Genomic DNA, 11,148 nt, shown 5'->3' with positions numbered 1-11,148 from the left:
CTCTGTCTTACAATTTAATTATGCAAATCAACAGTGGCTTGGCTCCTAAATTTACAAAGGCAGCGGAACTTGATACCTCTGAAATTATTTCTGTGTGGCTACCGGAGGAAGATTTCAAGGTGATAGAATAAGAATATAAAGAATATAATTGAGCAGGGAGATTCCAAATATTCAAACTGTTTTTTAAAATTTTTATTTATTTTTTATGTATTTAGTACAGAGTCTACAGGGTCTTACTGCACAGATCAGACTTGTAGTGATTCTCCTGTTTTCAGTCTCCCAAGGGCTAGGATTACAGGTGTGCACCACCCCAACCAGTCTCAATCACTATGTTGGTGCGCCCTGGGGACAGGGCTGGCACAGCACACCGGGCCGAGGATCAAACCCAGTCTCTGAGTCTGCCTGAGCAGGCACTTTATCCTGCTGAGCTACCTGGTCGGCCCTCAGACTGTTTTAATGACAGTAGTAGGAACATTCAGTAGCTCTGGAAGTTTTCAATCACTAATCATTTTAACAGTGATGAACAAATACAACATATGGCCTTAACATGATCACTAACAATGGAATAAAAGTATAAACATTACAGAAGTGAAGCTTCTGTAAACATAACAGCTTAGCCTGTTTTGGCTGTCAGGTTGCCCACACCCCAGGGCTAACATAACCTACCCCACCCAATGGACCTCTTTCCTTCTGATTTCTTCAAAGTTCATACTACAGAGGCAACAGTCTGACTCCATGTAGGCAAGAGGAGAATGTGTAATGTTGTCTTATAACCCCTTTATGTTTACCGGGCATTTTAGGCTGGTTGAAGCACCATTTCCCATTGGAACAAGTTACTCTCTTTCAGGTTTCTACATCTCTGTAGATGAGTCACTGAAGATCTAGCAGAAAGACCCATGGCTCTCGGTGACCTAAATCTAAAACTCAGCTGTAGGAGTTGCAAGAACAAACAGTCTCAAGCACAAGTTAGAAAGCCCTTTGAAAAGGAAGCATGTCACCTAAGGCACACAGGCAAGTGGTTTTGATATTTACTTCCTTTTGTAGAAGGGCAGAAGAGAAGGCAAGAGGCAGAAGTTTCAGGACTCAGTGAAAGACAGCAAAGGTCAAGGCCACTAAAGGGCTAAGGTGAGAGCTTTGGGCTCCTTTCCTGTCCCTTGCCAGGGTACTGAGCTGCAGCTGTGTCCAAAATCTCCTGACTTCCTTCTTTCTTTCATCTCTCAAAACATTCAGACCTCAAGACAGGAAAATGGCTCTCACTGGTATGGACCAGATCAGCATTCATTTTTAAAAATAAAGTCCTAATACCTGTAAAATGGGAATGTCTACCTTTCTGAATACTGAGGTCGCATTTGCTGCTGTCATATGAGCAGCACTGACTATGACTGCCAGCCAAGGACTCTGCTCTGAGTTTCCTATGGCTCCTCCCAGGCTGGGAGAGACCCTTGCCAGACCTCCTTGCAATAAGCAGCCTTTTGGGTGTTCTGAACAAAGACATGCTTATAATCATTACCAAAAAACACAGTAACGACCTACACTTGATGAATACAGCACACTCACATACATGCGTGTGGAAGAAAATTCTGGAAAAAAATACACCAATCTTGTTAGCAGTAGCAGTGATCTCTGGATAGTGACATAATGCATGATTCCTGTTTGATCTTATACTTAGCAAAGTGGCTGTAGCAAACTTCTTGGAGTGGCTGCTCTCTTGACCAATCACCTCACACTATTGACTCCTGCAATTAAACTATACTCTCTTTTCCCTCTGTCAAAGTGTGCTTATCCAGCTCTCTGAATGCAGACAGCCCAGGCCACTCTCTGGCTGCCCTTGAACATCTTTCCTTACTCCCTAAACCGGACGCCACTGGTGTTTATTCCCCAGCCAGTTCAAGTTGCACTCGACCTGACGCTCCATTAGACAATTTACTTATGACTTAGAAAAAAAGGTGTTTCCATGATGAGTAAGTTGAATGCTCTGAAAGACTTAAGTGTGAATTAGGAAAAAAAAAAGGTGTTGCAAGCCCACTATAAAAGATTATGGAAGAGGGACACAAAAATCTGGAAATTTTATATGTAGATTGCTTTATGAGATCTACAGATCTCTGTCTTAGTCAATCCAGGTTATCATAACGAAGTACCACAGCTGGCTTAGAAACAAGAGACATTACTTTGCCTGGTTCTGGAGGCTGGAAGCACAGTTGGTTTCTGGAGAGGGTCCTTCTGGGCTGCAGAATCCTGTAGTCTCATGCGGCAGAACAAGGGTGAAAAAGAAGTTCTCTGGGGTCTCTTACACAACAGCACCAACCCATGCCTGAGGGCTGTGTCCTCTGATCCCTTCAGCACCCCCAGGATCTATCTCCAAATGCCATCATGTTGGGATAAGGGTTGTAACATGCAAATTTAGGAGAACAGAAACATTCATTCAGTACACTGCTTTAAAGAAACCAAAGTGTGAAACTTTAAAGCTATGTTTTTTTGCAAGAAATGAGACTGATGTGAAGTGAGCAGATGTACATTTGCAGAAAGGCCTGTGTTCCTCCACAAGTCTGAGAAATACATGTACATTAAAGTGTTTTAATCTAAAAGATAAAACACAAAATATATTATGCTTTCATATTTTTCTTTGTTAATTAATCTGCTTCTATAGAGCTGCTATTTTTCATTTTTACAACCAGAAGTGCTTGGAAGCTTAACGCCCCCTAAATGTCCCATGTGTTATAGGACTGGTTTTTAGAGCAATGTTGTGAGGAGATGCTGGAGACCCTGAGACTGGGGCCTAGCAGGAAGTTCAGGTCCCTGGAGGCTGATCTTGAAGGGGACTGTGGGACCCTAGTCTGTCCTCTTCCACTTCTTTGCTCTATCATGTGCTCCCTGGCACTGTCACTGGGCACCACCCCTACTGGCCCAAAGCAACAATTGTGCCAGCACACACCAGAATCCCCAGAACTATGAGCTTAATAAAACACTTTGTCTTATAAAGAAATTATCTTCCCTATATCATTACAATGACCAAAAGCTGATGAATTGGAGAAAAAAAAAAAAAAGATCCAAGCCATCAGTGTTTAAAACTTTTCTCACCTTCCAGTTCATGATACATAAACTGTGAGTTCACTTTGCTCAGTGTTGGCCCCCGACACAGGCGCATGAGAAGGAGCTGGGAGTCAGGTTCACAGAGCTTCCAAAGTCTGCTTTGCAGGGAAGAAAAGAAACAGGTCAACTTGGGGTATCCAGGGCAGCCACCCTAGGAAGATGTGTCTTCCAGGGAGACAGGCATGGGAGCAGAGAAGCAAGCTTTGCAGAGAAGCAGGTGATGTGTCTTCAACGAGGAGACCCACATCACTCAGAAGGGCTGCATTAGGACACTCACTGAGCAGAGAGCGCTCCTTAGACGCTCCCTGCAGCCTCCAGATGTTCCAGAGGGACTCGTGTTTCCCCTCCACTGATCTGTGAACCTGAGAGTTCACACCCAAAAGTCAGTCCATCATCTCCTGCCCTAAAGATGAGCAGGTCGGGTGAATGTCTTTCCGTTTCTCAGGACCTCTATTAATTGATCTAATCTTTGATATTTTGAAAGTTATTAGGAGTAAATGACAGAGAAAAAATTATGCTAGGAAAGCAACTCATATCTAATGTTGTCTCTAAAGAATGACAGATCAAGCGGAAGGCTGGAAGTGACAGGCAGTGATATAGCCAGAGCACACAACTTGTTCTGGGGCCATCTATGTCACTACTCTTAGAACATGACCTATATCCCAGGGAGCCAGAAAACAAGCTCTGGATGAAAAATCTACATACTCGGGTAAGTGACTCCCTCTGAGCCCTTGGGGCCAACTGTGAGTGAAGAAAGGATGTGCCAACAGATGGGCTCTAAGGTCCCTGCTTTTTCTGAAATTTACTGACTTACAGCATTATAATCACAGCTTAACTTTATTTTATCAGGCTGTGCTGAAATGATGAATTCATTCAGATTCATAACCATCTATGAGGTATAATTTATTATCTTGACTTTATAGGTGAGAAAAGAAAGTTTAAATAATGTAGCCAGGGTCTCCCAGGTAGGATTGTGATTCAGCTCCATGCCAGCTGGCTCCAGAACCTTATACTCAGTGCTATCCTAATCCAGGCAGACAGCTTTGCACTCAAAACCATGGAGACATCTGTCTTTTAATGCACTTATTATTAGAATTAAGAAAAGCAGGGGCCGGCCAGATAGCTCCGCTGACTAAAGTGCTTGCTTAGGCAGGCACAGGGACTGGGGTTTAATCCCCAGTGTGCTGTGCTGGCCTACTCCTGGGGCACCCTGAGACACAGATTGAGACTGGGTGTGATGGTGTGTGCCTGTAATCCCAGTGCTTGGGAGGCTGAAAACAGGAAGATCACTATGAGTCCCATCTGTGTAGTGAGAGCCTGTAGACCCTAAACACATAATAAAGAAAAAAAAAAAAAGAATTAAGAAAAGCAGCAGAAAATTTCATAGGCCTTTAGAAGGAGGATTAAATGAACTTCAAGGAGGAACAAAACATCTAAACAGCAAAAGTCCTTATCTTACTCATTCAAGGTTATAGTGTCTTGAAAGCCAGTTAACCGTTGGCACAAGATAACCAAGTTTGCCTTGTAACTTCTGCAAAGTCAGATAAGCTAAGGACAGGTATTTAAAACACAGCACTGTTCAAGTGTGCTGACTATGATTAAATGTGCTGTTACCTCGTGGATAAATGGCCCACGTGCTAGGTAGCAGCAGATCCTGACCTGCACTGAACAAGTCTTTTCCATGCTATAACCTACTGCTAGAACTTTAACTTTGACCAGTCTCTAATATTACTATTACAGACTGGCCATATTGGACATTAAAATGAAGTGCTTTTAAATTTTATCTATTTATTTTTGATGGAACTGGGGATTGAACTCAGGCCCTTGTGCCTGCCAGGCAAGTGTTTATTCTACTGAGCTCTCTCCCCAGCCCTTTAAATTTTATCTTTAAAATTCCTGTTTTTATTAGTATAAAAATACAGTAGGCGAGGTAGCTTCTTCCCACAAATGTTCTGATGATATAGTAGATACCTCATGAACTGAAATACATACAGAATATTGATTCACAAGAGCAAGGAAAACAAATAGGTCCATACAGCTTACAGGAGGAAATAAGTGAAAATAAAACAAAACCCCGAACAACCCAAGGGCCTGGTGCTGGATGGACTACTTTCTTTCTTTCTTTTTTTTTTTTTTTTTTTTTTTTTTGCGGAACCGGGGATTGAACTCAGGCCCTTGCGCTTGCCAGGGAAGCACTTTATTCTACTGAGCCATCTCCCCGGCCCCTTGGACATACTACTTTCCCTAGCAGAGTGACCTTGGACAAAGCACTTGGCCTCTCTCAGCCCCAATTCCCTTGCCTGTAAATTCTCCTTCTGAAGATGGACTTTCAACACATGGCATCATTTCCAACACAGAAAGCATTAAATCAACGTCAACCATCACTGTTATGACAAATATCTCCTTCCCACTAATGGACATACTAAGCTTAAGGATATAAACAGGAAACACTCAGGGCAAAAGGCAGTGATTAAAGGATAGCAGGGCATGGAATAAAGAACAAAATGAGGACAAGGAGAACTACAGATTCTTCCTGTTGGCATCAATAGCAAGGTATATGGCCTGGGGTGAGTCGTTAATCATTTGAACCAGGATTCTCATTTGGGAAATCAGAATCTAGATGGGTTATGGTGCCTCATGCCTGTAATCCAGCGCTCTGGCCTGCTGCAAGTTTGAGCCCAGCCTGGCCAACACAGCAACTTAAGAAGACCCTGTCTCAAAACATAAAAACAAAATAAGAAAGGGCTGGGTAAGTAGCTCAGTGAAAGGCCCTGAACTCAATATCCAGTACCAAAAGCAACAACAAATTAGAATCCAAAGAATGATTCTGCAACTCTGAATTCACGACACCATCTCATCATCCTGATTCCACAGAATCTGACTGCAAAAATATAGTAGGAGCTGCCTTAACTTCATAACCTGGCTGATAAACTCACACTTATTTAAGAAAGAAACGGGAAGTTATACTGCACTTGAAGTGGAAGAAGTGGAACGAGGGTGTGGAAAAGAGGGCAAAACATTCTGATTAGCCCAGGTCACAACTGAAATCACAACTTCTCCCCACTTCCCTTAAATTATATGCCCAAGTAGCCACTTTTATAGCACACTTCAGGCCTTCTGTAAACGAGATTAAGAAAGCTAAAAATATCAGCAAGCTATTTGCTCTGATATCATATGCACACTCAATATAATATTAGCAACAAGAGGCAGCTAGTACCTGAGGGTTGAACTGCAAAAAGCCACCAAGATGGGGACAGTTTTGAGGGACATAATATCTGTGAAGGGCAGGGAATTTTAAACCTGACATATAATTATCTAGTCTTAGCTGCAACCTCAAAAATTGCAAATGACTGATACAACCCTACATATATCTATTTTTTATTTCCTTTATTGAAAAAAAAACTCTAAAATACTTGATTTTCCTTTGTCAACTTTCTCCTAGAAACAAAAGCTATTCACTTAGGCCAATTACACAATCATCAGTAAACTCCACTTTCTTCTTGGCACTTCTGATAAAGTGAGGGTCTCAACTCTCTCTCAGTTCTCTGAAACTGTTCCCATGTCTAGTCTTTTATCGTCTTCAACAACCATTTGCACCAGGGATGAATTGGGAGGGGGGTGGTAGGTGGTGACCCTTGGGTATTATTTGGCTCTGCACAGGGCCTTCAGGAAGCCAGACTCACCACATCCCAAACTTTCAGGGATCTGTGGAGAAGTGAGGGCCAGAGGACTGCGCCTCTCTACCACCGGCCAGGCAGACCAATACCTCGGGGGATCACAGGGTTCTGCGTGGACCTCAGTTACTGCTCGGGGGGCCGGAGCCTACTCCTATCCCCAGCCCTGGCACTCGGGAAGTAACACATGCCTCCCTGAGATCTCAGGATGAGGGCTTGGGGCTGTCTTCGCATCTCTCACCCTACCACTCAACAAAGCATCCAGAACATTCATTCGTGACGAGATCATCGAAAATAAACTGTCTCTGGCCACCAACTCTGGCCTTGCAAGGATCGCGTGCCAGGTTCTGCGCAATCCGCACTCTGGGGTGGGGCGTGACGTCGTGCCCGTCACTCTTTCGCCCAGGACCTGCATGCAATCGCAGGGCTGCCCGCCGGATTCCCTAGCGCCCCGAAGAACTCACGAGTTTCGGCCGCAACGCCCTAGTCAACCCATAAACCACCCGCACTTACCAGGGTCCAGTGGCGGAGCCTCTAACACCTTGTCAATATGCAAACCACGACTCCCACAATCCTATTGTGGAAACTACAAATCCCATCGTACTGCTCGTCGCGCCTGCGCACTGGCCCGGGCGGGCGACCACTGCCTGGTGCGCAGGCGCAGTGGGTCCTGGAAATGCTCACCACGGTGAGCTCGTGATGCAAATGTAAAAAACAAGGCTCAGTCCTTTGGTGAAATGGGCTTTGCTTAGTGCACACTCCCCGGCGTATGGGGTAGGTTGAGCACCTTCATGCAGAACCTAGGGTATATTTGTTCAAATTCGGGGGCACACTCATCTTGAAGTCACAGGAGGTGGAAGAGGACTGCAGCCAGAAGACACGCCGGATGGCGACAAAGCCCTCCGCGGTCGCAGGTTACCTGGCTGCGTCCTCGCTGCTGCAGTGTACACCTCAGGACACTCAGATCCTCAGAAGTGTCGTGTTAAGCGTTGGTCTTCTCTCGTGACAGAACGCATGCATGCATTTTCCTTTGGTGCTAGCATCCCAGAGCGCGCGCCGCAGGGCACAGACTCAGCGCCCAAATGCAAGGATAAAGGAAGTAATACAGTTGTCGCTGCATGGTGGGCTCAGCCCTCTGAGGAGAAGGAAACAGGCTAGGGATTGCAGAGGCGAAGTGGTATTTGTACCCAGGAGATCTAACCACATTTTGGCTGCTTGTGAAGGTCAAGGGCAAAATGTTAGAGAAGGAAGAGCAAACTGAAAGGAGGACATTTTGCTTATACACGGGGAAAAGTAACACGAATACCTTTGTTTCAATCACTTTGAGACCGTTGCCTAATTTAAGCCAAAATAATGAGCCTGTAAAGGACATCAGAAACGAGGAAATGAAGACAGAGATCTGTCCAGTTTTAAGGTAGCAAGTGTTGGAAAGAAGACTTGACCCAGGTAACCTGGATGTTAGGTCAGCCCCTACCTTGGCTTCATTTTTAAATACTTTTTGAGCTGTGCTTTAAGAAGTGGTACTCATGTCTTATGGAGCCAATGGAACAAGTAGGAGGCACTGTGAAAGCAAACCGTGTAGAGAAGAAAAACAGGAAGTTAACCAGATTGGTGGTAGCTGATACTGGAGGGAGAAGTTAGGGCAAATGGCTTCAACAACTATATACGGAAAGTGCTTGTGGATTGTCAGCGTTTCAGCCCAGCATGGTGGCACGGGCCTGTAATCGCAACTCTGTGGGGAGCTGAGACAAAAGGATGGCAAAGAGTCCAGTCTGGGCAATGTACTGACTTGGGGAGACTCGGTCTCAAAATTTAAAATAAAAATGTAAAAGGGGGGCTGGCCAAATAGCTCAGCAGACTAAAGTGTCAGGCGCAGGGACCAGGGTTTGTGCTGTGCTGGCCCTGCCCCTGTGGTATGCTGAGACTGTGATTGAGACTGGGTGTGGTGGCACCTGCCTGTAATCCCAGCACTTGGGAGGCTGAAAACAGGAGGACCACCTCGAGTCCGATTTGTATAGTGAGACCTTGTAGACCCTGTATTAAATAATTTTTTAAAAAGTGTAAAAGGGGCTGGAAATGTAGCTCAGTGTGAAGGCACTGGGTTCAATTCCTTGTACCAAAAAAAGCCTTTCACCCATTCCCCCAAAGTGAAATTGACTCAGTGAAGTTGACTGATAACCATTTCTGCTGCCACCTGTATATTCTTTGCTCATAATAAGCTATACATAGTTAGGATAACCTTGTTTGTTTGTTTGTTTTTTCTATGAGTTTGTTTTCCTGTGTTGAAGATAAACAAAGCTGGACACTGGTTAAAGCAGTAGACTAAAGTCATAAGCTCTGTGATAAAAAGGATGCATTGTGAACTGGGCTCAACTTCCATTAGTGCAGAAGTGATGGGACATTAACCAGGGCTCACAGAGTCAGAAAGTGGGAATTCATGAAAAGAAGGGCGGTGTTCATTTGTCTCTTGGGTTTGTTCACTGGTGCTATCTGGAGAAGAAGCAAACTTCCACATCCATAATGGGTGACAGTGATGTAAGTTATAGCAAGACACACCCAGCAGGGAGAGTTTTAATGTTTGCATTTCCAGGAGGACAAGATGTTTCTGGGTGGTGGAAAATTACATTTGAAGAGGGACGGGATATTTATAGTTGCAATTTCTCAGTTGTTCCCAGAGTGTTCAGGAACCTCTCTACTTGTCTCCAGGATTTTCTGGACAGTCAATTTTTGTGACAGTGTGCTCACTGTACTTCATTTTTCTCAGGCAGGTACCTTAAACGGGGTAAGATCACCCTAAGGATACAGCCTTGAGTTGTTAGAAGCATGCCAGGACTTGATCAAGTCTCTTCCTGTCTGAAGGGGGACAAATCATTTGTGCCAAAAGTCTATGGTTTTTATAGGGCAAGCTTGTGGTCTAGTCAAGGAGAGGGCTCAGAGAGCCTGTCTAGAGCTTAGTCAAGGAAAGTTAGCATCACCTGGTGGAAACTTCATCCTCCAGTGTGGATGGAGACCTGAAGCCTGGAATTGCTAGCTCTGTTGCTGTTCTAGGCTCCCTGAGATAGGTGTGTCTGAGAACAACAGCATTTCTGATGTGAGGAATGAGGCCTCTTGCAGTTGGCATATGAATACCTTCCCCTAACACTAATATTTAATGCTTCCATTAGCATAATTTCAACTTAGTTACAGGAAACAGAAACCTTGTATGTATCTCATTCTATAACATCACCTTCTATAGTTTGAATATGGATTGTCCCCACACACATAGAAGCCTCAGTCTAATAGTGTTGAGAGGGGAAGGGCCATAAGCAATTCACCTTCATGAATGGGAGATTTCTTACCATCATGGGAGCCTGTTGTGGTAGCAAGGTCACCTCTGGTCTTTGACCTCTCCTGCGCGCACCTGCTTGGCCTTCACTTTCTACCATGAGTTGAAGGAACCCAGGCCCTCAGCAGAGGCTGATACTATGTGCCTGGACTCCTCAGCCTCCAAGCACAAGAGGTAAAATAAACCTCTTTGAAAATAAGTTCAGGTCTTCTGATACAGTGGTAGAAAACAAGGCAGTGCAAGCACTCCTACAAATGAGCTTAGAAAAAGAACTCCCTTTGTGAATTTCATTTTTGTACACTGTGGCCTGAGGCCAGGGAGGGGGAGAAGATGAGGCTTGAAGCACCGTGACACTGAGACCCTTCTCCCCTCTCAGTGGCTCAGCAAGGGAAGACTCCACCCAAGTTATACCTGCCCTTTGTCACTGCTTCAGCTCTTTCCCAACTTATCCACCTGTTCCATAGCTGTCTTGTTCTATCCGGACTGAGCTCCTGTCCCACAGCCTTCTATAGACTGCCTCTGTCCTTGTCACTGCTAAACAATACCTGACTCTCCCAGCTTAAAGGAAGAGGAATTTGTTTTGGTTCATGATTTCAGCCCATGGTCAGCGGGCTCCAAGGCATACAGGGCATGGTGAAAGAAAGTGCTCACATTACAAAATCACAAAGCAGAAAGAAGGAAAGGGCTAGGGACAAGAATCCCTGCCTCCCTGTCATGGCCCCAGTGACTGCCTCCAGCCCAGCCTTGCCCCCTAATGGTGCATTCAGCTACTGAGCTCATCAGTAGGTGAACCCATAGGCTAAGCCACAGCAGTACTCCTGAGGTCCAGGCCAGTCTCCAAAGTAGACAAACGACCAGTTGAAGTAGTGAGTGAAATCTCTGTAAACTGCAGCTTCTGCATCTACAAATGAAGGGATCTAACAAGAACGGGGGATTCTCCAAGATGCCTCCCAGCTCTGACCATCTGATATCATGTACTCAACAGTGCAAGATTTTTTTCAGTTGACAGATAACATTGCATGCATTTATTGTATATAACATGATATTTTAAAGTATATG

At 44.7% G+C, this 11,148-nt stretch overlaps 1 protein-coding gene across 3 annotated transcripts in view; it reads right to left on the bottom strand.

The window, feature by feature from the left end:
- Smim11a (small integral membrane protein 11A) overlaps positions 1-7,334 on the bottom strand; it is a 10,958-nt gene extending 3,624 nt beyond the window's left edge. For 2 of the 3 annotated variants that reach the window (XM_023718660.1, XM_004634344.2), the window contains exons 1-2: positions 7,278-7,334; positions 3,079-3,185 (exon numbers count right to left, since the gene is read on the bottom strand). In XM_023718660.1, the coding sequence (XP_023574428.1) occupies positions 3,079-3,090 (12 nt within the window). In that variant the 5' untranslated portion in view covers positions 3,091-3,185; positions 7,278-7,334. Of the gene's footprint in view, positions 1-3,078; positions 3,189-7,277 lie in introns of all 3 variants that reach the window. The other variant, XM_023718661.1, reaches the window with a different exon arrangement.
- Between the last annotated feature and the right edge of the window lie 3,814 nt (positions 7,335-11,148).

This window comes from Octodon degus, unplaced genomic scaffold, assembly GCF_000260255.1.
Source record: "Octodon degus isolate 3935 unplaced genomic scaffold, OctDeg1.0 scaffold00061, whole genome shotgun sequence".
Taxonomy (NCBI): domain Eukaryota; kingdom Metazoa; phylum Chordata; class Mammalia; order Rodentia; family Octodontidae; genus Octodon; species Octodon degus.
This window is presented reverse-complemented; position numbering and strand designations above follow the sequence as displayed.